Raw genomic sequence first — 23,713 nt, 5'->3', positions numbered from 1 at the left:
TCCTATCCGCGGGCTGGTCAAGGCAGACCACAGACCTTGTCGGGGTCTGACCACCAGGTACCTTGGCTACCAACGGTCCTGGGAGCAGCTGACGTGCGGGGACGGACTACGAGCCGGCCTGCGTTCGTGCTGGAATCAGGTCTTCAGCCAACTCGTTCGTCGGTTGGTTGAGGGACCCCGGCCAGCTCCATTGCCGCTGTGATATGGAGACTGCGCAGTTGCACCCAGACGAGAGTTGGTGGGTTCATTTCCTGGAAGCCGTCGCCGTCTGGTGGGAGTGGAACGGAATGAGTTGCCCATGATGCCCCGTCTAACGGTTCGTCTTCTTTTAGCTCAGGCCATCACCACGACCTGTGTGTTTGAGCTGGTGCCGGTGCCGGCACTAGAAGCTTGTACTGGTACTTCGTGTGCCGTGGTGCTTGAGCTGTGTGCTGGTGCTGGTGCTTGTCTCGATGCATGTGCAACTGGTGTGTGGGTGAGATTTCCTTTGTTGCCTTCTCCTCGCTACACCCGCCTCTCCTAGGATGAGCTGCTGAGCTCGTTAAGGATGAGAAGATGTAGGTGTTCTTTGGTGCTGGGTCATCGGGCTCCGTTCCGGCGGACAGATGGCGGCTGCAGCAATAGACGAAAACACATCCTTTGGGATGTTGCCTGGATGGGAGACAGGCCTCCAACGGGAGCTCGCACCTCACCGCGGTGTTGGAGTCTAGTAGCCTTTGCAAGCAAAGGCGAAGCTAAGACGAGCTCATGATCGGTCGAGGTGATCAAGTCGGCTGATTGTATCAAATTCCTTCCGCAGCGAACTACACGCGCGCAAGCATGAAGTCAACCCAAATACTGTACAGACCAATTACAATCCAGAGCTAACTACCGACGAGTACAACGTAGAAAAAGTTCCTACCGCAACCACCCCTTCACATAGGCCGGAATCCTCTCCCTCGCACCGCCCAGAAACCAGACCGAAGCGCCCAGAGCAGCCACCGCGCCCACCGCGCCAGCCACCTTGCCCACCGAGCTCCTCTCATTCCCCTCGCGGTCGAACGACGGCGTCACCTTCGGCATCATCTTGTGCATCTTCTCCACAGTATACGGCGGATACCTGGCATCCATGAACCCCTCCAGCACAGTCGGTAGTGCATTCGTGACCGTCCGCCGATACGAGAACGCCTGGATCCCATACTTCCCATGGTACGCGCCCATGCCGGCATGGCCCACACCTCCGAAGGGGGCATCTTTCGCCAAGGCGTGCAGGAGACAGTCATTGAACGTGACGCCGCCGGAGGCCGTCTCCCGCAGGATCCGGTCCTTCTCGGCCTCGACGTTCGTGAACGCGTACAAGGCCAGGGGATGCTCGAGGGAGGTGGTGAAGGCGAGCGCGGCGTCGAGGTCGGCGTCGACGATGGGGAGGATCGGGCCGAAGAGCTCCTCGGTCAGGAGGACGTCGTCCGGCCGGACGTCGACGACGATCGTGGGGCCGAAGTAGCGGGTGCTGCGGTCGCGGACGCCGCCGTAGACGATGCGGCCGGCCGTGCGGCTGAGCAGGGACTCGAGGCGGTCGAAGTTGCGGTCGTTGACGATGTGGCAGCTGTAGGGGGGCACGGTGTCGGCGCCGCCGTTGAAGGTGTCGAACCAGCGGGTGAGGGAGGCGACGAGGGCGTCGCGGACGGACGGGTGGGCGAGGATGTGGTTGACGTTGATGCAGACCTGCCGCATGCGTTTAGAAATCCCATATTCCAGAACCCAGAACCCCCAAAAAAAAGAAACGAACCTGCCCCGCCAACAGAAACTTGGCCCCCGCAATCCTCTTCCCCGCCATCTCCACATCCGCCGACTCCGTCACGATCGCCGGCCCCTGGCCCCCCAACTCCAACGTCACCGGCGTAAGATGTCTCGCCGCAGCAGCATGCACGATCTTGGCCACCTTCGCCGACCCCGTGTAGAAGATATGATCCCACCGCTGCGCCAGGATGTACTCCATCTCGCCGGGGCCCGCAGTCACACACCGGATCGCCTTCGTATCCAAATACTCGGGCATGATCCGCGCCAACACCTCCTGGGACGCGGCACTCACATCCGACGGCTTGACGATCGCCGCACACCCCGCCGCGATGGCCGCCACGAGCGGCTGCAGCGCCAGCTGAAAGGGACAGTTCCACGCGCCGATGATCAGCGTCACGCCGAGCGGCTCGGTGCGCACGACGGTGCCCCCCAGAAAATTGACGGGGTCGAGGCGCGTGGGCTTCTCGTCGGCCGTCCACGCGCTCAGGTTATCCAGGGTGTGCAGGATGTCGGCTTGCAGCATGCCGATCTCAACGATGGTGGTTTCCACTTCGCATTTGTGGAGGTCGGTTTGTAGTGCGGCCACAATGGTCGCGCGGTGGTCTTCGAGCATCCACCATAGGCGTCGGAGTTGCTGGCGCCGCCAGGGGAGGGGTTTGGTATGGCCCGTGGCGAAGGTTGTGCGGACTGTGTGCAGGGCCTTTTTTTTTTCTTTGTTAGGGAAGGGGTGGTGCGGGAGGGGGTAAGGGGGGAAGGGAAGGGGAGGGACTGACCTCGTCGAATTCGGCTTGCGTTGTGTAGGTCATTTTGTTGGTGGTTTGCGAGGCGACTCCTCTTGTGGTGGTGGTAGGATGGTTCAGTTGGAGATGCAGTGGGAAAATGAGGGGAGCTTGGCTTTTATGATGGAGAGAGCACGAGCTACCGCGGTTGTTGGTCTAGGTTCCAGGGGGGTTAGTGGTTCTTTTATCCTTTATCGCCGAGGAATGGGTGATGGGGCGGGCGCAAGGCGGGCCGTTGCTGGGCTGACAGGTCACAGCCGAGATTTCCCCACTTGCTGGCGCGCATTGGCGGCTTCGCCTGCGCTATCATCCATCGTCATTATACGCTCCCAATCCAGGGGTCCTCGGGTGGACGTTACTCTAGGCAAAATGTGATGTGATATTGCTTCCATTGGGTATACTAGAAGGTAATTTAGGTTGGGCCAAGATAAATAAATTGCCAAAGCCCATCCAAATATAAGCGGGGTGTCTGCATGTAGTTCACCGCCAAGCAAGGAACCATTTCTTCCAAGATCACTATCGCCCAAAATTTCATCTCGTACCTGCTACCACCTAGATCAAAAGGCGCTTGCCCTTCTCCAACTCCGCGATCTGCTTCTTCAATTGAGTGCGTCTTCGGCGCACCGCCGGATCCTCCCCCGCTATCTCCTGCAGGGTCTCCGCAGAGAAGCCGTGCACAAAGGCGGGCGAAATCAGCTTCATCGGTGCATTGGGCCCGTTCACCAGATGGTAATCGGCCGCTTGCATGCTGACATTGTCCACAAACCGACTCAACGCCACCTTGTAGTAGCATTCTAAGATGTCATGTAGCTCTTGCACCGTGTGGCTCTCGTTGCTCATGTCCTGTTGGTAATCGAGATCGCCGACATGGAGAATTCCGTTGACCTCTTTTCCCCCAACGTAGGCCTTCCACCGAGAATGACGTCTATCTCGGGATTAGCATGCTATTTGCTAGAAGACTAAGATTAGACAGTCTCCCTAGTCGAAGAAAAGACTCACATGTTCTGCAGGTGGTCGTTGAAATAACGGTCCAAGGTCTTCAGGGTGCCTTCCCTCTCAATGCAAAGGAGAAGCCGCACATGCTCCATTGCTTCCTTATACACCTCGAGCAAGCCGCCCATTATATGAGGTAAAAGGTTTCGAAAGACCCGTCGATCCGCAAGCGAGATTTCTAAATTGCGCATGATGAATTTGTGGACAACGACAATAATGTCACTGAGATAGCCTAGCGCGATGCTTTGCCACTTTATGGTCTGCTGGTTGAAGGCATTGGTCAACATGGGGATGCTAAAACTATTCAATTCAAACCCTCGTGAGTTGTGATATTCATCTCGCAGCCATTCATGAATGCCCTGCCTCAAGGGCTTCTCTATTATTTCCTGGTTGGTGAGAACATCCTCGAGCTCCATGACGGGCTCAGTCATCCGGGTCTTGAATCTGGTAGGGCGTGAGCCGGGGTGATCAAGCTCCCCTTCTCCGGTAGAATGGAAATTCAAAGCTCCTGGTCGTGTGCTAGCAGAGAACTGCGCAGGTTCGTCTCCACCGCTCTCTGGGGACACGATTTCAACATCGTCGCGGATGCTGTTTACCTTGAATTCGTATTTGTGACCCCATTTTTCGAAGTATCGGGCGAAAAGTACTTCCCGGTTGACCACCAAAGTTGCGAGGCGAAGCTCCTTGTACTTGGTGAAGTTCTCATCCGCACCATAGTGTGTGCCTAGAGCTTGGGTTGTCATAATGTTGAACCTGGTCACCGCATCCAGGAGATATCTTAGTTGCTGGCTGGTAGTATCCCTCTCACTACTCAGCGCGACCAGACCTGTTTTGGCTTCCTTGAGCTTCCTGTTGATTTCAGCTCGGACCTGCGATATTGTTAGCGCAGCTCACTTATGTTTGTCAACTATGCTACTGACCATAGGAAATGTCCTTCTGGCATTCTCAGTGACCGTATCCTGCAAGCGCGTTTTCAAGGAGCTGATGCCGTATCTGTCCACGGCCACTGTGCTCCACAACTCAGTCTTACCAAATTCGGCTTCTGCGGTGTCTCTGTCGACAATTCCTTTCTCCATCTCTCTTTGCCCCAGGTTTCGAACCAGAATCCAGCCATATTTCAAGGGAAGCTCACGCCCGGCGATGATGTCCAGGATCTTCTGCTCGGCTCCTTTGTCAACGAGATCGGGTTTAGTCAAGACACCCAAGGTCCGCTCCCCGTCGGGATCTACCTCCCGTGCCATCTCGATGATCTCCTGATTTGCCACATCCACATTAGCCGCAACGACTGTCAACAGGATGGACCGCGGGTTTCTCATGTATCCCAGGACCATTTCCCTCACGAGCTGGATGTCAGCTTTGGTTGTGCGCCCCGGTGTAGTCAACTTGAAGATACCAGGGACGTCAATGACGCTGAGATGGTCCTCGTCGGGTCCGCAGATTTCCAGCCGCAATATGTCTTTGGAAAATGTCAACTTGGTAGGCTTGTCAGGGGTGGAGACGCCCATCAGTCTGTGCGCCTGAATTTCCATCAGCATTCCACACGTGGCAGGTATTGTCCCGAGTTGATTGCGCCAACGACCGCCACCCTTTTCTGCATAACCAGCTTACCCGCACCCCTCTGATTGTAGATACTGAAAGCGGTGCTTACCTCCTCCAGTATCGCAGCAAAGGCGACTGGACTCAGGCTGCCCTCGAAGCTTCTATCCCAAGCCTGTAGCTCTCCTGCCCTTGTTGGATGTGAATCCGACGCGGGAATAATAGACGAAGAGATCCTTCTGGTCGTAAGGTTTTTGTTACGGCGGAAGATGAGCTGAGTTGCGAAACGGGTGCATAGCCCACTGTCGCGGGGGAATGGTAGCCGGGTGAGACCCTCGAGAACAGAGCTTTTGCCGCTTGACTGGTCTCCCACGACAACCAGCTGGGGAAGATTGATGTATTCTCCAATATTGCATGCAAATAGACTGTCTATCTTGTCCAGTAAAGCGGGGTCGGCCAGGCTGGTATAGCCTGGGGCTTCCTCTTCGAACATCTCGGTAGGTACTGAGTGGTGGATGGCGCTGTTGGATGCTTCTGGAGGATTGCAAGTGTGCGAGTCGTCTTGAGGATATAGGGGATTGTTCTGAATCTCTGGTGTAGGCCGAAGAAATGGTGGTTCCGCGTAAGGTAGGAGAGGGTTGAGAAGGTTGTAGATGGTTGAAGATAAATGCAGATTGTTGAGGAAGAACGTGGTGGATATGAGATATGTAGTTAGAGACGGGTGAAGTGAGTGAGAAGCAAGATCAGTTGCAGAAGATAGTCTTCAAGTCTTGATGATGATACAAGGGAGGTTGGGTCCATTGAATCAGGAGAAGCTGCAGTCACACAGGTCACTCCGGCTTCACTTTGAAAATCGGATGGCCGAAGCAGCATTGGATTACTGACCACCATCCAATTTCACTGGCATTTATCTTGAAGTCAGTCCAAGTCAGCTTACAGAAGAAAGAAAGGGTTGAGTGGTGAGGTAGAGAGAAGTGCCGAACGACTGTGTAGAAGTAATGGGTAAGGCCTACCTGCCGTCCGGGAGGGCGGGAAGCCAACAACATCCCTTCTAGCCTCATGATTCACGTATTCTGGAGCTGTGACCATTGCCATAAGATGGCTTCACACACTACGCGATGCCGAGCATCTTTCTTCTTGATGTTCTTCAAATTAAGACACGCCCAACAATCTTCTGCAAAAGCAGAGCCTCCTTCAAGGCCCATCCCTCCGAATCTGGATATCTCGTGTCACCTATGTGTTTAGTCGTCAGTCTAGAAACCTCCCTCCTGATATCAAGCACTGCCTAACTCTTCATTCATTATGTAGAGTCGGAAGCCCTTCCGGCGAACCACAGATCGCCTCACTCAGCCAGAGCCAATCATCGCTCGATTTTGCCGATGTTCGCCGAAACCATAGCATTGATTTCCAATCAACAAGACAATCAATCGGGATAGCACTACAATTTTCAATGGTGATTATTATGAGATTAAAGAATCATGTCGTTATGGGACAGATTGTGACCCACCAGACCTTTTATCAAGCGCCCAGTATCCTCCATGGAAGGCCAATGCTTCCTGTCCTGTCCGTGATCTTTCACGCCCTCAGACCTTGCACCCGACCCTGCCCCAATATCACCGATTTCCCATGCTAGAAAAATCGCGCAAAAGTTCTCTCCGGAGAGCATCTGAGGGTGCGGAAATGCCAGGTACCACATACCCTGAGGGAGGGGTTGAGGCCTGGGCTGTTGTGCTTGGAGCATGGTGCGCCATGATCCCATCCATGGGTCTGCTCAATAGTCTAGGTATCTTGCATGCATGGACGAGTAAGCATCAACTTGCGGACTACTCTGAGTCGAGCATTGGCTGGATCTATGGGGCATATGGGTTCTTCTTGTATGCTGCTGGAGCGCAAGCTGGTAGGTCAGTCTAGTCATTCTGACAAGCTAGTACTGAGTAGCAACTAGGACCAATATTCGACGCCTATGGACCCAACTATGTCATTATCCCAGGCTCGATTGGGATTGTTGTCGCTTTGGTCTGCTTGAGTTTCAGTCAAGGTAACCTTGTTTGCCTTCCCTTGACAAGGAAACCCAGCCAGCTAACAGAATCAAGAGTACTACCAAATATTCCTCTCCTTCAGTGTCCTAGGCGGACTTTCCGCGTGCACTCTCTTTACTCCGGCAGTCTTTTGCGTGGGACACTGGTTCGACAAACGAAGAGGCTACGCGACCGGGATTGCTTGTACCGCTGGTGGCCTAGGAGGAGTCATCTTCCCCCTGATCATTCTCTTCGCTGCGCCCAAGATCGGCTTCGCCTGGGCAATTCGCATCATTGCGCTTCTTTCTGCTATTCTTTGTCTGATTGCTTGTCTGACGCTGAAAACACGAATCCCTCGCAACAAAGGAGCCAGCGCATCTATCGATCTGCGCGCCCTGCGGGATGGAAAATACGCCGCTACAACAATAGCGGTTTTCCTCGTAGAATTTGCTGTGTTCATTCCGATAACTTATATTACCTCGTATGCAATTCACGTTGGACTGAGTGACACGCTTTCCTACGCTCTGATTGTCTTTCTCAATTTAGGCGCCATCCCGGGACGCTTCCTCCCTGGCCTCATAGCCGATCGGATCGGGAGGTTCAATGTGATGGTTTTGACTTCCATTGTGTGTGCGGCGCTCACTCTAGCTCTATGGCTTGCTTCTGGCGACAATATTGCTGCTATTGTCTCTTACGCAGTTTTCTTTGGTTTCTGGAGCGGCGCTGCAATTAGCCTCACACCTGTTTGTATATCGCAGATCTGTGAGACGCGGGACTTGGGCAAGAGGACCGGAACGACGTTCACAATCGCCAGTGTAGGAACACTGACTGGCATTCCAATTGCAGGGGCGATTCAGCAGCAAGATCATGGTGATTACTGGGGCCTTATTGTGTTTGGAGGTGTGCTGTATGCTGCTGCTGCCGTGGCGTTCGCTATTGCTCGGGGTGTTTGTGCGGGGTGGGCTTTGAGGACAAGGTTCTGAAGGCATTTACACTTAAGCTCCACTTTGATGCATGGACATGCTTAAAAATTGTTGTCGAGGTCAACCCTTGTGAAGCTACCCAATATATGAGGGAAGATAGGAGATGATTGTCGATGATATAGATAGATGCCGTTATAGAATCAAGGAAAACCGTTACGATTGTATAGATGGCTCTGTGGATTCAAGTGTGCCAAGTCATTGTCGATTAGTCTCTGACAAAGCATCCTTGTGATCATGCTCATTCTCTCGTGTCTCAAGACAAAATAGAGATGTGGCCGCCTTACGCGAACCCGACAGGGCAAATATCCGGCGAATTGGTGCATAGCCAAAGCTTTCGGCGGAGCAAGGATTCATGTCAGCAAGCTCTAGCATCAGTGCTTCTCGGCTGACAGCACTATGCTCCATCTGGCAACCATGTTCAGGTCGACACGTCCGCCAACAATGTCCCTAATTCCCTTGTAGCGTCCCCTGCTGGAAATTATCGGCGAGCTACTGCGTAATCTGATAAATCTTCGCATTTAAACAGCGTCATTTCAGACATATAAACTGGGCTCGCCCTCTTTAAATGCTCAAGTTTACTTATCACACCCTCTCTATTGTTGTCTTCGCATCATGACTCTCAAAGACAAAGCAATCAACATCAAAGCCCGATTTCATCTCCTCTTTCGTCATTCAAACAACGCTACAAGCACTAGACCCACATATCATGACTTTTCTTCCACAGCGACATTGGACGATGAGTAAGCCATTGTCTCCTACTATATCCAGCTTGCTGACTTGAATGACTAGAAATTTCAAAGACGTGGTCATAACCTACATATGGCAGACCCAAGGACACAAGTCGTCTACTCCTGCGCCGTACAATGGTAAGTATGGTTCGATCTCCCTTAGTCATTTTAGAGAGACTGCTGGGCTAATGCGACAGAAAGGCGATCAATGCTTTGGTTCCTGCTGTCGGGGAAATGGGTACCGTTGGTAGATAGTAGAATGCAGAGCTTGTGATAGTATAATTCATGAAGTGAACAGACCCAGATATTAGTCTTCGCTTCTTGGTTATCATCGACCTATGATAGTGGTAGTACTGGCTCGAATTCATCATCAAACTGTCTGCAGTAGTTCAGGAATCTCCTTTGCTCCAGTCTATTCTATAATAGTTAGCAACTACTTTAACCAACTGGTATTCAGTCCAGATAACCCTTCGGGTGGTGAAAGTGGTCCCAATTGCGTGTCTGCAGGCATTGATTGTCATCAGCCTTCGCCCGTACAATCTAAATACATCTTAAACGATCAACCATGCTCTTCTTTCTGAGAATTGTCAAGTTTCTTTCTATGTCTTGAGTGCAGCCATTGCTGAATAAAACTGTAGGGTCCGCGCCTTCCGACAACATGAACCAAGAATTCGGCGGTCCGTTCCAGCGGCAACCGAATCAGACGACAAGTTCGCCGAACTCTCGGCCAACGTCGCTTATCCTCTTCTTAAACTCGACATATACTTACTTTGTTCTCCATTCCAATTTCTGTTTCTTTCCCCTTCAGCTGCACTCGAACTAGGTGACATGGAGCCAGAACCTCCGCATTCGACCAATGCCGTTCGCCGTAGACCGAACAACTCCCGCCCATACCGGTCAAAGCGACATCCGCCGTGCGACGAATGCCGTCGGAAGAAATTACGATGTCAGGCAGACAGTCACAGCAGCTGCCAGAGGTGTCTGACTGCTGGCTATCCTTGTTCTTTTGCCTACCCTCTCCACCGGCACCCTGGTGCAGCGCTGTCAAGGTCGAGCGTATCATCAACACAACAAGTGGCGACCATCAATTTTACTCAACCTGAGCAGGTCTCAGCGGCTCAGCAATCACAATCAGCACATCTGTCAACTAGCTCACCGCCATTGGACCTGTTTACGCCTGACCCTACGGGTATTCCTTCGGCTTCTGTTGATACTCGCGCCCAGACGCCGTATCCTTTCGTCGAAAGGCACACACACCAAACCATTCAGACCCTCGATGGCTTGGATGGATTCTCATACCAAGTTATTGGCGCTTCGGGAGAGTCAGATCCGTGGCTGCTGAGGCACTGCAAGTTCAATGATAAAGGATTCCTTCTGTCCCACCAAGTGCACTTTCGAAACGCAGGTGGTGTTCCGCTGGATGAGAAGATTCCAGTGCATTTCCTTGTAACCGCCGATCAGCTCTATGAGTCCTCAGAACAGAACCCAGAATATCCTAGCTCGAGCCTTACGCGGGAGGAGCTCAATAGCGTTGTTTCAGAAGAGTGTGGTCAGAGGCTAGTGATTCTGTAAGTTGGGCTATCCCTGGGTTCATTTTAGCAATTGTTGATGAGACTACAGTTTCTTTAAGTTCGTGTTCCCAACACTACCAGTTCTGTCCCGCTCGCAATTCGATCTCGCAGCAGCTGGTACTGTGCCGGATCAAAGTACGCTTCAGAGAACACCTGTATGTCTTCTTGCTGCAATCTACGCATCAGCATTGCCATTCGCCAAGTTCGACGACTATCTCTGCCTCATCTATGCATACTCTCTACCTTCAACTGAGCGACTATGGCACATGATCCGAGCACTTGTCTTGCGGGAGGGTCACAATCCTCGCTTAGCTACATTACAAGCAGGGATTCTCTATCTTCACCGACCAGTCAGTGCAACGGAGAGCGCGGTGGCTGACACTGTGTCGGTTTGGTCTTTTGTCGGTATGCTCGTGGGTATTGCAACATCGCTTGGACTTCAGTTGGAATGCCGACCGATGGGTCTGCCCGCGTGGGAGCGGAGAATACGTCGTCGGTTATGGTGGGCTATATACGCTGAAGACAAATGGCGCAGCTTACTTATGGGGCGCCCTCCTTACATCAGAAACGATGAGTGGGACGTAACGGACTTGGAGGATGAAGATTTCTCAGTTTCAGATACTCTTCGTGATGCCTTACAGTCCGCGTCAAACGACGGCAACTCTTCGCATGAGGTTTGGTATGCTCAGCCGTTCCAGCATTTCATTCGCCTGTCTCGCATTGCGGATGAACTGCAACAGTCTTTATAGTAGGTCATTCCAAATTGTGGACGACTTGGATGCTGATCGTTATCTCTGTGTAGCGCGCTCAGGTCAGCACAGCGTTTATGCTCTGATTTCCACGCAACACTCGAGATCGCCCGTCCTCTTCTCAAGAAGTTGAAAGAATGGTCTGAGCATTTACCCATATCTCTACGCCAGCACGGTCGTCTTACAATCACAATGGAGAGTATCGCCTCACAATCTAGCTGCCTTCGGTTTGCCTGCATCCTCTTAGAAGTTTTCGTTTTTCGCGCCTTACTGCGACCGATGGTTCGCTCTGCCGCTCCGCCGCCCTTGTATGAGGAAACCCACGAAATACCTGGTTTCGCTGGTCAGTTCGACGACCTCATTAATCAACTATTTGAAATGGACGAATTTGAGCCATCGTTGGCGATTGATTTGTCAGATGAAAATGGAAGTGGCAGTGCGGTGCTCCAGGCAGCCGAAAGTTGTGCAGCAAAGATGCTCCGTACGGTTAGGCGACTAGGCTATTGGGATATGTCAGGTTTTTGGTACTCATGTATGTTATACCCTATTGTTATGTCCTTGATAGTCAACTCCAAGAACAGCGATAGAGCTGACAGCGAAGGGTCCCGTATCGGCTTTGCGACCGTCTCGAATTTCCTGATCCTTCTTCTAGTGCAGGCACCGACGAAAGACCACGCTCTTCGCGCCAAACGTCTTGTAGACCTCTGGCGGGACGCACTGCGAAATCAGAGTAAGAGTTCCTCGGTGGTTGGCCTCGGACTTGTTAGGCTGGAGGCAGGGCTGTGGGCCGGGCTAAGTAGAAATTACTACCTGCCGAGGCATGTCAAGGAGATTCTCGAGAGACGTTAGCTTAGTTTTACTGCTATATGATAATTAGCTGGTTCAACCTTTCCAACAATAAGACACTTTGACCGAGTGGTTAAGGTGCTGGCCTGCTAAGCCAGTGGGTTCGCCCGCGTGAGTTCGAATCTCACAGGTGTCGTTTCTTTTTTTTCGGCCTTCCCTTTTTGCTTGCTATTTTCTCCCTCAACTTTTGTCATCTCATGGCGTTTCATGTTTTAAATTGCTATATGGATATCTGAAAGACTTTATACATTGTCTTCTTTCAGTGGATGCACTACTACACCTTGCATGACTGCGGATTTCTGCACGTTTGTGGAATTTTGTTTCTTGTCCGCTTGATCGAGATATATTTTGATGTCCGGCAGGACACTCCAACAGTGGTTTCAGAGAGACACGCGACAGAATAAGAGTAACATCAATCTGAGGGATCATGACTTGATCTACCTTCTCATTCATTGAATACTTCCTTTCCGGAGCATTTCCATTGCCAGTACGATTGATCAGCAGATCATGCAGTGCATAGGTAGTTTCAATCGGAAGTGTTTATGGAGCCCCACGGGGAAGGCCTCCCTTTTCGCCAGCGCTAGGCTTTCCGCTCGCTCTTTTCCATCTACAAGTACGCAATCTACAACAGACACAGCCACACCATCAACCGGGCTTGCCATCCCCGAGCCATCAGACACAAACCAATGCCGTCATCGAGCAATCCGACCGAGAGAACGTTCTGGATGAGTCTGCGATAGAGCCGATCGGATATGGCGGCCCCAACACCGCGCCGCAAGACTCGGCATGCGCAATGGACGCGCTTCACAGGCACGGCACGCACACAGCCTAATTCTCGTCCCGAACAGGTCTTGGCCTTCACTCGTAAGCCCGGAAGCTGCGGAAATTCTCTGGTCATGAGTCAATGGACCGGTTGCGAACGATTCGAGACGTGAGACTATGCGCTTGTGGCAGACCGGCACCATGTGCCAGATACACCACGTGCTGTCGCCTCTGTTCTACCAGATCATAATGCGGAGAACCAGAAGCCGATCATGAATGCAATAGATTTGATGGAGGCCCTTCACTAATCACTATAGCTCAGAAACTGGGGCCGAAATCTGTGGGCTGATGACTGTCCAACTGGGCATTTTCGGCTAAATGCGATTGACGTCCGAGTTTAGCTGCTCCGCATTTCCCCTCCTTTGCTCTCCCCAACCTAGCCAGCGAGATTCCCCGCCTAGACATTCTATCTCTCCTTTCCTGCCTCCATTAGCCGCCAAAATTCCTCTGAGGCCTAATTGCAACTGCCACGCTGCCGAATAAGCCTGAAGGCTTGAGCTTGTTGAAACCCTGTCCTATACGAAAAGCTTGACCCCAGACGCAGGCGGATGAAGTCGCTCCCGGCTATCCCGGCTGTCCGGGGTTAGGCCGAGAACCAGACACAAACACCCCCATGGGGTTTGCCAACGCCTACGGATTAGGCGCCTACGGATTAGGAAATGAACTGCAGATGCCTTGTTTCGAGTGGCACTCGGAGACAACCGTCGAGACCCAACCGAAAGTCAGGCTAAATGCTGGGCCCAATCAAGCCTCGATATACCCGGCCACGAGGGAATCGCATGACATGCGGTGACGCTGCAGCTATCCAGAAGCATATGCTTACGGGCAACGTATTAGCAGGGAAGATGCAGACAACGAAACAGGCATGATTATGAAAGACGTGACTCCCCATGTAGTGTACAGGCTCGCAGATCGATTTATAAAGCCCACGCCCCCTCTCTTCCCCGCTTGCCGATCACCCAGCTTCTCCTCATACCATATCCGGGGGTATTTGGCGTCTTCGTGCTGTCTGTCTTGACTTTATTTCTCATCGCAATAGACAGCCCTCACTTCACGACCACATACTAAGACGCGATGGCTGTTGGTGTGGGCGCTGAGGCTATCTCAGGCAAGCGCGCTGAGCTCGCGGGCAACCGCGTCGGATGGCGCGGCCTGCTCAGCAGCAAGAAGACCTTTTCGATTGCATTATTTGCGTCGCTTGGTGGTTTCGTCTATGGCTGTAGGTGCTTCGAATGGAATCGGTTGTGGAGATGCTTACATTGTTCTCAGATAACCAGGGCATGTTCTCGGGTATTCTTACGATGAACTCTTTCATTCTCGCAGTACGCACCAACTATGATTGATACCCATGGCGTGACACGTTCTGACGGGTATAGACCCAACACTATGCAGAACAGACCGGTACTGCTCAAGGCATGCTTACGTCGATTTTGGAATTGGGTGCCTGGGTCGGTACTCTGGCTAACGGATATCTCGCGGACTCGCTGGGCCGTCGGCTTACGGTGGTTGTGGCTGTGATTGTGTTTTGTGCCGGTGTCATTGTGCAGGCATGCACCAAAGACCCAAGCTACGTGTTCGGTGGCCGCTTTGTGACCGGTCTGGGAGTGGGTAGTCTGAGTATGATTGTGCCACTGTACAATGCTGAACTGGTAAGTTTACGCCAATCATGATAATTAGGCCAAGGCTTGCTTGCTTCTCGTGACTGACTTGTGTAGGCACCCCCCGAAATTCGCGGCTCTCTTGTCGCTGTGCAGCAACTGTCGATCACCTTCGGTATCATGGTCAGCTTCTGGGTAGGTGCAAGCCATACTCTATCATCATTGGTCTCTAGCGCTAATGACAAGACCAGATCTGCTATGGTACCAATTACATTGGTGGCACCGGTGATGGCCAGTCTAAAGCGGCCTGGGAGGTGCCGGTCTGCATCCAAGTCTTGCCGGCCATTATCTTAGCGTTCGGCATGGTCTTCTTCATGCCTCAGTCACCACGACACCTTATGAATACTGGCCGCGAGGAGGAGTGTCTCAGCACCTTGGCCCGCTTGCGCGATGCCTCAACCGATGACATTCTCGTCCGCATTGAGTACCTCGAAATCAAGTCCCTGAAGATGTTCGAGCAAGAGACTTCGAGGAGAAAGTATCCTCAGTACCAAGACGATTCGTTCAAGAGTCGCTTTATGATTGGTGTGAAAGATTATGCCTCGTTGGTCACGGACAAGTCACTCTTCAAGCGGACCACTGTTGCAGTACGGTTGACCCCTTGCATACCAGGAGCGCAGCTGATTGTTATCTAGTGTCTTGTGATGACATTCCAACAATGGAACGGCATCAACGCGATCAACTACTTCGCGCCCCAGGCGAGTATTTTTCGCTCAGGATGGGAAATGATATAACTAACCGCGTGGTTCAGATCTTCAAAGAACTCGAACTCGGCGGTAACACTACCAACCTCCTCGCAACTGGCGTTGCTGGTATTTTCGAATTTGTCTTCACTATTCCTGCAGTGCTTTGGGTGGACAACATAGGTCGCAAGAAGATTCTGTTGGCTGGTGCTGCAGGCATGGCGATCTGCCACTTCATCTGTGCCGGACTTATCGCTACGTACCAAGGCGAGTTTGGAAGCCACCGGAGTGCGGGCTGGGCGACCGTAGCATTTGTGTGGATTTTCATCATTAATTTTGCCTATTCATGGGGTATGTTTGAGTCTCTGATACAATGAGCGCAAAACTAACAGCTAACTAGGTCCCTGTGCTTGGATTGTGGTATCGGAGGTCTTCCCGCTCAGCATGCGTGCCAAGGGAGTCAGTCTTGGCGGTAGCAGCAACTGGGTATGTATCCTTACCTGTGTCTTCAAGAGCTCGGCTAATTCCTGATAGCTCAACAACTTCGGTGTCGGCTTGGCAACCTCCCCTTTTATTGCACGATCCGCCTATGGCACCTTTATCTTCTTCGGCTGCCTGACGGTGATCGGATTTCTCTACGTCTTGTTCTTCGTCCCCGAGACCAAAGGCCGCACACTCGAGGAGATGGACGAAGTGTTTGGATCGGAGGGCATGGCGGCCGAAGACGAGGCTCTCCGCCAGCAGATCGACCGCGACATCGGTCTGACTGCTTTGCTGCATGGTGAGATGGACGCATCCGCGGAGAAGATGACGACCAAGGCGGTGCATCTGGACGACGCTCCCGTGCCACTACACACTACCGAAGCGTAAGCCGGCAGTTGCATGGTGCCGGTGCAGTCCGGTGCACGGGATGGCGTCGGTAGCCCCAGCCCATGCAATCTATTATCCTTCCTTTTGCCGGAGAGGGCTTGCTGATCCCGTGCGACGGCTGCATTGGGGCGGAAGACGAGCGGTCAGGCTGACTTGGTCGTGCAGGGTCTCTCTGGAGGCTAAATCGAGGGATGTATTTAGCCGGAATTGAGGGCCGGGGTCACAGTACATATCTTAGTCATAAATTAATGCAAACCCGAGGGTTTATCTTCAGCCAAGGAGCTAGTCATAGAGTCATCCCTAGAGAGGTAGCCGAGGCTTGAACCGTGGACCTAAACCTTGAAAAACTGAGGCCAATGCTCGTCAGCGGCTTGCTCGTGGGTTCCATGTTCCATGTTCCCCCGTGGGCGGCGGCGGGTGGAACCGCCATGCGGAGAAACCGTACCCTTCAAGGTTCCAAGTTTAGTATGCTGTCGGTCCTAACAGGCTAAGTCCGATGTCAATCCATAACTTGATGGTGTACTCAAATCGCCGTCCACCACTGCGTACTAGCTATGGTAAAGGTGAGATAGGTCAAGCCGTGCATCGAAAACGTCCAATACAGATGAAGTTCTCCCAGGTCTTTCGCCCAGCGCACCTCCAACCACTCAGCTCGATCTCGTTCTTGGGACTGTTGGAGCTCCCGCTCCCCGCACCGCGTGCCCGGGCGCTTTTGCTTCTACGTATACCTTCAGTGACAGTCTAGGCAATCTGTGCATAAGCAGTTGTGCTGTCTCACTGCTATATCCACTCCCTCGGCTGTGATTGCGACTCCGCACTATCTTCGCTCTCTAAGTTTGTTGAGACCAAGACCGGAGTAATGGATAGCCCTGTTATCGTGGATTCAGTTCTATCTGGAAGGTGTTATCCCCGGACCCAGTAATTATCATTCATGTGGGGTGGAGTGAGCAGTTTGGATGCCTCGGGGTGTATGAACTAAACTCGCAATGGATGCGGAAGAGGGCAGGGCCGGGCAGGGCCGGGCAGGGTGGTACCTACCGCTGGACAGCCGATTCTCGGAGAACTGGAGACCGTAGGCCACCGACACCAGACTCCGACGGGAAACGAACTGGCTTCAGAGTACCTTGTGTGGGCGGGGGGGTAGACTCGCAAAGCAGTGCTAAGTGACTGGTGGGGACATTGGAAGTTCGGTTTGGCTAGTTCCAGGGCGGAGTTGAGGTTGGACACCGCGGCTAGAATGGGATATTTCCTCGTTGTGATGGGTGTCTGTCTACCTTGGTATAAATGATATCCTCGATATGGCGAAGTCCTTAATGTAACAAAATATCTCAATGGAACGAGCTTTCGCTAGCATAGGTTTTGCCTTAGATCGTCAAAAGAAGCGCAGCAGGGACAGAGATGACGCTGGGGAACTTTCCATCGAAGCAGGGAGGTGGCTGTTACTAGTGAAGACTACCTTATACTTTAGCTTGATTGGGGGAGAGTATAGAACGAACGTAGCCCGGGCATATTGAGTGGCTGCTAGACCTTATTGTGAACACTTGGAATAATCCTTCTGATTAGACAAATCTGCATGCTATGCTAATAACGCTGAAGTATACTGCTGAGAATAAAATAAAATGACATCGTTTACAGTCATCAATCATAAAACCCTAGTTGCTTCCCACTGTCAGAGCGGCGATCAATGCAGCCCCAATCCCCGAGCCATCCTCTGCCGGAACAAAGGTGATCAAGTCCTCCTCCGCCGGCCACTCCAGGATCTCCCGCAAAGCCGCAGCAGCCCGCTCCTTGAACTGGTAGTTCTTGCTGAACGCCGACCCGTCCACGCCGACACGCCCCCGCGTGACTCCCTCCTTCTTGCAGATGGCGGCGATGCCACAGGCGTAGAGCCGGGCCGCCCGCGTGCACACGATCTCCGCCAGCATACAGCAGGTCTTCAGCTCCTCAAGCGTAGGCTCGATCCCGAACTCCTGCTTGAGCATGGCGCGGGTCTCGGCCATTTCACTTTCCGCAACGGCATTCTCCTCCTCCATGCGCGACAGACACGAAGACTCCATCGCGTGGATGTCACGGAGGTTATGGAGATCACAACCACTCAAAAAGCCCACTGTCTCGTGCAGGTGTACGAGAATCAGTCTGAAAAGTTCCCCGGTGTACAAGCCTGCGACCATCTTTTCGTAGGTCTGCTGTCCCGGTCGTGGGGAGGCGCGGTCGATCTCGAGGTCGAACATGCATCGCGGGAGGACTTTGTGGCCGTTGTCAAAGGCGCCGTATTCGGTGTTGATGCCGACGAGCTGATCAGGGGGAAGGTTATGGGAGGCGATCTTCGGAATGTTGCCGCTTTTCTCCATGTACGCGGCGTTGCAGCCAGTCCCCAAAATGCTGCCAATCTTTACGTCGGGGTCCTTGTAGGCGGATGCAATTAGTGCTCCGGTCGTGTCGTTGACAAGCGCTACCACCCGTACGGGGATGTTCTGTTCAGCTGTCAGTAAGAGAGGTTGCTTCGGTGTGTACACAATGATTGGGACCCGCATACCCTTCGCTCTAGAGCCTGCTCCAACTGTGCTACCACATCGTGTCCCTCAACACCTGAGATATCCCACCCCTTTGTCCAGCGTTGGAGGACGCCGTGTCGGATATTGTCTTGCGTGACGGGGTAAGAGAACGTGAAGGCTAGGGGCAATTTCTCCGACTCGGGTGGTGTGAGATGTTGCTCTTGAATGAAGTCTTCGATGCGGTCGGCGATGAAGGTCCAGAGCTCGTCTGCGGTGCAGTGTCTCATGTGCTTCGGGAGTTTGAATTTATGCTGTGTCAGTTCGCATCCCCCTTTTTCCTCGGTCAAGGTCACGTTGCAGACGCGAAGGTTCGTACCGCCCATATCCACAGTGAGATATGAGCCTGTCTCGTACCCGGTCGGCTGATTCATCACCCACGTCACGTTCATAGGCTATATACCGTTAGTGGCAGGATGCATGGTGAGGAGAAACGATCTCATACAATGTCGCTGTCTTCATTGCTGAGGCCTGCCCTGGGTCAGTAAGAAGACACGCGATACAATTAAAGCAACCACAGACCTTTCTCAAGCTCCTTAACGAAGTGATCCGTAATGCGCCGGAGAGAGTCTCCATCGATGGTGAACATCTGCGCAATGCGCTCAACCTCTTGCGATACCTTATCTGGGGTATCTGCTGTGTGTGAGTACCAGGACCAATGACCAATTACCGCTGACCAAGGCGCTTACCCTTCAAGACAGGTGCAGTTGGGGCACAAGCTCCCTGGGCCTCCTTCATTGTGATTTAGTGCGTGGGGTAAACTTTGGAGGGTCAGATATAATGCAAGAATGGCTTCTGTCAACATGGACGGACATAGAAACATCCGCAGTGTTATATAATTCTCTCCAAAGAGGAGGGTGAGGGGCAGAGGCCCTTGCGCACCCATCCCACGCAAGCAGACCGAAGAAGGATTTGACCCCATCATGACATCTCCCTCCTTCCCGCCGGGGGTTGTGTACTTGTAGAGAACGGAGGAGAGAAGTCCGGATAAAACCATGCGCCGGGCCACCTCCCAGCCAACCAAAGGTGTGCAGACCAACTTAAAAGTTGGCGATCAGTATTTGGGTGGGGCGCCGAGTCAGGGCTGGCCCGGCGAAATCTCGCTTTTGATCCAAGTGTGACGTCGGCCCGATGTGGATACGGGACTCATACGGAACTCGGGATGGACTGTCGCCGTTGGGTGTAGTCGGCTCCGGCCGCATGACGATTATCTTACCTCTGGCACTAGTGAAAGGGGTCCGATGCCATTCTGCATTCCTGATTGGGGATGATCTTGTGACTGCATGTGGAAAGCTATGGAATCAGAATAATTCCCGGGGTTGCCGAGGCTCGCTGATGGCTATCAACGACGTAGAGTGCAGCAGTTGGCAGATAGCGTAGCGCTGCAGGCGCGCGGCCGGGCAGACGTTCTAGATGGTTCACAAGCAGGCACGGATCCTGAACCTTCCTGGGATGATTCGCCATCAGGCCATTGACTTTCGAGACGCTAGCTGCAAGTCGCCCTTAGATGAGGGTTCGCGAGCTTTGACACGAGCTTTCATGCGGGCTTACCTTTAGAGGCGCTACATTGAAACGATGGAAATGTTAGCAGATGTGCAGTGTGTACTAAAATAGTTGAAGCGAGGGCGAAGAAGCACCGTAATTCAAGCGCTTGCTTGTCTGGAGCTTAGCTTTCGTGGACACAGGCAACACACATTTGAACCCCGACACGGACACGGGCACAGCTAAGAAGCATAGAAGAGGAGAAGGCTTGTTGCAGCGGATGTTCCATGATTAAAATTAGATTGGGGTAGATTGGGGTAGATTGAGAGTAGATTGAGTGGAAGGTGAGGGGGAAAGTTGCAAGTGTGGAAATGGAAAGAAACGTGGGGTGAGTCGTCATCCAGTGATCGACCCCCACTTCTCCAGCCTTGAGCCTTCCATCTCCTCCCACTTTGGTTATCACAACCACAACAACAATTGGTTCGAGATAAGCATCTCCCCGCCTTCAGTCGCTGTAACGAAACATGTATCTCAATTATTATGACTTCGAGGCTCTCTCAAATCGACTTTGAGATGTTTCGCAACACGCAGCGTTCTTCTGGAAACTTCTACTTCGTTCGTGTTGTTCTCCGCGTGACCGATTCCGAACCACAATCAATGCGAGAACGACCAAGCCTATCATCCAACGACTACCTTACTCTGCACCTAGAGAAGACTTCATCGATGCCCTAAAACGAGATGGGTGTGTGATAGTCCAGGGCTTTACCACATTGGAAACGTTAGAGGAAGCAAGGCAGGAAGTTCAACCATGGCTGGAAAAAGAAGAACAACGGAGCAAGCTGGGTGGTGAGCCGATCGCACCAGAGATTGCCATCAACTAGATAGCCTGACAGACAACAGCCCTCAATGGCGGAACTCGCACTTGTACACGTCTTATCGGACGCAGCAAGACCGTGCGCGAGAAATTCTTCTCCGATCAGTTGTACCAGGTAAGACAGATCCTGCCACGCCCAGAACTTGTCCTAAGATATTGGCAGGACCTAGCCGAAGAGTTCCTCGCGATCACGACAACCAGCTGGTACGGCGACGAGCCGTCTACCAACACTACCCAACCGCTCCTTTCGATCGCCATCACAATGGAAATCCGACCAGGGGCGAACGCGCAGAAGCTTCATCGCGACGACAAGAACCATCATGCCAGACATGCTCGTGTTGATGCGTACCACGCGAACCGCGACATGCTTCTCGGCTTGTTTGTTCCCGGGTGCGATACTCGTCGTGCGAATGGAGCCACGCGTGTGGTCCCGGGTAGCCACCTTTGGGGCGATGAGATGCCGGACTTTGGCCCTAATGGCGAGACAGGTCTTGTCGACGCTGCGCTGCAGGCCGGCGAAGCTATGATCATGTTGGGCAGTCTCTACCATGGAGGCGGGGAGTTCTTCGAGTCTTCAGGAGGACGAATGATGCACATTATGTTCATGTGCAGCGGGATTTATCGCCAGGAGGTAGGTCGAAAAGTGCTTTGCTCCACGAGTGAGTGACTGACCCTGAAGTCAACAGGAGATATCGTACCTTTCGTATCCGATTGAGGATGTGCGGACATACTCAAAGTTGGTGCAACAGCGGTTGGGTTGGAAGCAATCCGAGCCGAACCTGGGATGGGTCGATCTTATCTCTCCTGATGCCTTGTTGTGATGACTTACACCGCTTGGAGTGTCTTTGGGTAACCGCGTAAGGAATCAGACTTGTCAGTTATATCTGGGCAGTTCATTGGAGTAGCTAGGTATGTTAATGTAGCTTACGTGAACCTAGCTTGGTTAAGAGATGCGATCCTGCGCCTGGCGCTCTAGTACGCTCGGGACTAGATTCAACTGTATTGCGCCCTATGCAGGGAAGACACAGACCTTCATTTCATATCCCAGACTAACCTACTTTAGACTCTTGGCGAGCATCGGGCGTGGAGAAGATGCATTGAGCAACGCCTCAGCTACCAACACTCCTCAGGCCACTGCGCCCACATGCATATAATCCGCTCGCATTGAGTCAAGGCATTTTCATGGCAAGAACGAATCTGCAAGATGATGTGGTAATTATTAGAACAAAATACATAAATAGACTATCAAGAAAAATAGCATGGGCCATAAACATCGCCAAATAAGCATTCACTCCCAGCAAGTGTAATCCGGGAAGTAGCGGTCATGAATGCGCCGTGCATACTCCACCACCACAGGCAAGCTTTTCAAGATCGCCTGAGTCTCCGGACAGCTGGACACGATAGATTAGAATTGGCGGGATGCCAAAGGTCAAGAAGACTTACGCAGAGCAAACCAAAGACCCAGCCAGAAACCCAAACAAGACCGCGTCGGCCTCAGTCGGCTCCTCGCCGCCCAGCACCCAGAACGGCCCATCACCCTGCTTCTGCGCCTTGCGGGACACCAGCAGCTCGCTTATACTTGTCCAAACCTCCTCCTTGAATCCTTTTAGCTCCTCCAACGAGAACCGCAGGGTGCCCTGGTTGTACAGCATCTCCCTCTGTCTCCGGTAGATGTAGTATCCCACCGCGACCTTAACCGGGTACGGCAGCGCGCTCAGGGCGTGTTTTCGCATCTCGTAGTAGTTCTCGATCCACTTCTCGTGGTTCTGTCGACCGAATCAGCTTCTCGAACCGTGTAGGCAATCCGTGAGGGAAGAAAAGCGGAAGTGTACCAGATAGAAATACAACCGGTCCTCCAACAACGCCCTCACTCCAGCATCCAGCACTGTCTTCTCCGCATCGAGATCGCGATTAAGGTCACTGATTAGACCATCCTCAATGAATCCTCGAGTGATCAGAGCTGAGTCCGAGATGGTAGTCTTTGCGCCTGTCGTCCGGTCCGTGATATCGACGTATGGAATCTTACCCCGCGGGCTGCCGAGCGGTGACCCGGCGTCCGTGCGATACGAGATCCCCGCAAAGCGCAGACGAGCTTCGAGCTTCGTGACGAAGGGGGACCAGGTGTATTTCCCGGGCCAGGGGAAGCCACGGTAGAGCGTGATTTCGGGGGCTTGGTTGGATGCCATCGTGATGTGTGGGTTGTGTTGCGGAGAGGTGGAAGAAGTAAGCTTTAGTCGTCTTTGTTGCTGGGTTGTTGGGCGTCTTATAGTCGGGCGCCTAAAGTCCGCAGGTGTCGAGAAGGATCGAAGGATCGCGTAGTCTCTGTTCGCTTGGGATATGGAACAAGCGAAGAGATCTTAGCGGCAAATTGAAGTGGTTACTATTTAGTTAGCCTTCTCTTAGCTTTGAAGTCAGGATGTAGTAGAATGTCTATTGTTGGAGGACAGTGTGCATTTGTTGGTGGTTGCCTAAGGCTAGTGGGTGTTGCCTTGACGCTAGTGTTGCTTTATGTTAGTAACTTGGTTTCTTGCAAGTATCCATCCACCTTGGTTGGTATAGTCTTCATCCTTCTACACATTCTTCGTGTGAACTTAATGATTGGAGCTTTCAGATTTCAGATCTGAGTTGAGTCGTGTCGGTGCACTCGCAGGAGATATATGATTATGCTCGTTCCGTTCCCCTTCTTGGTGACATGGGCCGACCGGGCGCATGCAGGCCCGAGCGGAAGACTGAAGTATACTCGGCTTCAGCCAGCCCGGTTCCACCAACTCAGCTCCACAGACAATCATC

The 23,713-nt window shown here is 52.6% G+C and overlaps 8 protein-coding genes and 1 non-coding gene across 9 annotated transcripts; 5 read left to right on the top strand and 4 right to left on the bottom strand.

The window, feature by feature from the left end:
* Nucleotides 1–800: 800 nt before the first annotated feature.
* On the bottom strand, nt 801–2,704 carry BO72DRAFT_447551 (aldehyde dehydrogenase). The gene is made up of 3 exons (XM_040944571.1): nt 2,553–2,704; nt 1,769–2,479; nt 801–1,704 (listed from the first exon to the last, which is right to left on the bottom strand). Exons 1-3 carry the CDS (start codon nt 2,583–2,585, stop codon nt 898–900), a joined length of 1,551 nt encoding a protein of 516 aa, XP_040801769.1. The 5' UTR covers nt 2,586–2,704; the 3' UTR covers nt 801–897.
* A 380-nt stretch (nt 2,705–3,084) lies between these two features.
* On the bottom strand, nt 3,085–5,580 carry BO72DRAFT_477056 (dynamin family protein; the record flags this gene model as incomplete). Its single annotated transcript, XM_040947416.1, has 4 exons — nt 3,085–3,483; nt 3,558–4,420; nt 4,472–5,068; nt 5,200–5,580. 4 exons carry the CDS (start codon nt 5,578–5,580, stop codon nt 3,111–3,113), a joined length of 2,214 nt encoding a protein of 737 aa, XP_040801768.1. The 3' UTR covers nt 3,085–3,110.
* A 1,187-nt stretch (nt 5,581–6,767) lies between these two features.
* On the top strand, nt 6,768–8,088 carry BO72DRAFT_377001 (MFS general substrate transporter; the record flags this gene model as incomplete). Its single annotated transcript, XM_040941241.1, has 3 exons — nt 6,768–6,984; nt 7,033–7,125; nt 7,181–8,088. 3 exons carry the CDS (start codon nt 6,768–6,770, stop codon nt 8,086–8,088), a joined length of 1,218 nt encoding a protein of 405 aa, XP_040801767.1.
* A 1,496-nt stretch (nt 8,089–9,584) lies between these two features.
* Nucleotides 9,585–11,985, top strand: BO72DRAFT_427880 (Zn(II)2Cys6 transcription factor; the record flags this gene model as incomplete). Its single annotated transcript, XM_040943002.1, has 4 exons — nt 9,585–10,384; nt 10,437–11,135; nt 11,190–11,668; nt 11,738–11,985. The coding sequence occupies exons 1-4, from the start codon at nt 9,645–9,647 to the stop codon at nt 11,983–11,985; spliced, it is 2,166 nt and encodes a 721-aa protein (XP_040801766.1). The 5' UTR covers nt 9,585–9,644.
* A 52-nt stretch (nt 11,986–12,037) lies between these two features.
* On the top strand, nt 12,038–12,118 carry BO72DRAFT_t125. The gene has a single exon. It is a non-coding gene; the product is annotated as a tRNA-Ser (tRNA).
* A 1,620-nt stretch (nt 12,119–13,738) lies between these two features.
* On the top strand, nt 13,739–16,051 carry BO72DRAFT_95811 (putative MFS monosaccharide transporter). Its single transcript, XM_040950826.1, has 9 exons — nt 13,739–14,023; nt 14,074–14,126; nt 14,181–14,453; nt 14,520–14,597; nt 14,654–15,049; nt 15,098–15,160; nt 15,214–15,496; nt 15,546–15,631; nt 15,680–16,051. Exons 1-9 carry the CDS (start codon nt 13,879–13,881, stop codon nt 16,013–16,015), a joined length of 1,713 nt encoding a protein of 570 aa, XP_040801765.1. The 5' UTR covers nt 13,739–13,878; the 3' UTR covers nt 16,016–16,051.
* A 1,616-nt stretch (nt 16,052–17,667) lies between these two features.
* BO72DRAFT_458316 (hexokinase) lies at nt 17,668–19,305 on the bottom strand (the record flags this gene model as incomplete). The annotated part of the gene is made up of 5 exons (XM_040946372.1): nt 17,668–18,489; nt 18,552–18,962; nt 19,013–19,038; nt 19,090–19,200; nt 19,257–19,305. The coding sequence occupies 5 exons, from the start codon at nt 19,303–19,305 to the stop codon at nt 17,668–17,670; spliced, it is 1,419 nt and encodes a 472-aa protein (XP_040801764.1).
* Nucleotides 19,306–20,589: 1,284 nt separating this feature from the next.
* Nucleotides 20,590–21,988, top strand: BO72DRAFT_477052 (phytanoyl-CoA dioxygenase family protein; the record flags this gene model as incomplete). Its single annotated transcript, XM_040947415.1, has 5 exons — nt 20,590–20,664; nt 20,724–20,895; nt 20,950–21,038; nt 21,087–21,554; nt 21,610–21,988. The coding sequence occupies 5 exons, from the start codon at nt 20,590–20,592 to the stop codon at nt 21,742–21,744; spliced, it is 939 nt and encodes a 312-aa protein (XP_040801763.1). The 3' UTR covers nt 21,745–21,988.
* Nucleotides 21,989–22,119: 131 nt separating this feature from the next.
* BO72DRAFT_447544 (glutathione S-transferase family protein) lies at nt 22,120–23,558 on the bottom strand. The gene is made up of 3 exons (XM_040944570.1): nt 22,756–23,558; nt 22,367–22,689; nt 22,120–22,314 (listed from the first exon to the last, which is right to left on the bottom strand). The coding sequence occupies exons 1-3, from the start codon at nt 23,107–23,109 to the stop codon at nt 22,212–22,214; spliced, it is 780 nt and encodes a 259-aa protein (XP_040801762.1). The 5' UTR covers nt 23,110–23,558; the 3' UTR covers nt 22,120–22,211.
* Nucleotides 23,559–23,713: the final 155 nt, after the last annotated feature.

Source organism: Aspergillus fijiensis (assembly GCF_003184825.1).
Source record: "Aspergillus fijiensis CBS 313.89 unplaced genomic scaffold BO72scaffold_20, whole genome shotgun sequence".
NCBI lineage: Eukaryota > Fungi > Ascomycota > Eurotiomycetes > Eurotiales > Aspergillaceae > Aspergillus > Aspergillus fijiensis.
Note: the sequence above shows the minus strand (reverse complement) of the source record. Positions and strands in the feature narration are given on the sequence as shown.

Coding starts and splice junctions, on each gene's coding strand:
- BO72DRAFT_447551 (XM_040944571.1), bottom strand. CDS start 2,585: ATGACCTACACAACGCAAGCCGAATTCGACGAG. Junction 2,480..2,552: donor CGCAAGCCGAATTCGACGAG/GTCAGTCCCTCC, acceptor GAAAAAAAAAAG/GCCCTGCACACAGTCCGCAC. Junction 1,705..1,768: donor AGTTTCTGTTGGCGGGGCAG/GTTCGTTTCTTT, acceptor CGCATGCGGCAG/GTCTGCATCAACGTCAACCA.
- BO72DRAFT_95811 (XM_040950826.1), top strand. CDS start 13,879: ATGGCTGTTGGTGTGGGCGCTGAGGCTATCTCAGGCAAGCGCGCTGAG. Junction 15,050..15,097: donor TCAAGCGGACCACTGTTGCA/GTACGGTTGACC, acceptor ATTGTTATCTAG/TGTCTTGTGATGACATTCCA. Junction 15,632..15,679: donor TTGGCGGTAGCAGCAACTGG/GTATGTATCCTT, acceptor AATTCCTGATAG/CTCAACAACTTCGGTGTCGG.
- BO72DRAFT_447544 (XM_040944570.1), bottom strand. CDS start 23,109: ATGGCATCCAACCAAGCCCCCGAAATCACGCTCTACCGTGGCTTCCCC. Junction 22,690..22,755: donor ACCGGTTGTATTTCTATCTG/GTACACTTCCGC, acceptor TTCGGTCGACAG/AACCACGAGAAGTGGATCGA. Junction 22,315..22,366: donor GGGTCTTTGGTTTGCTCTGC/GTAAGTCTTCTT, acceptor TATCGTGTCCAG/CTGTCCGGAGACTCAGGCGA.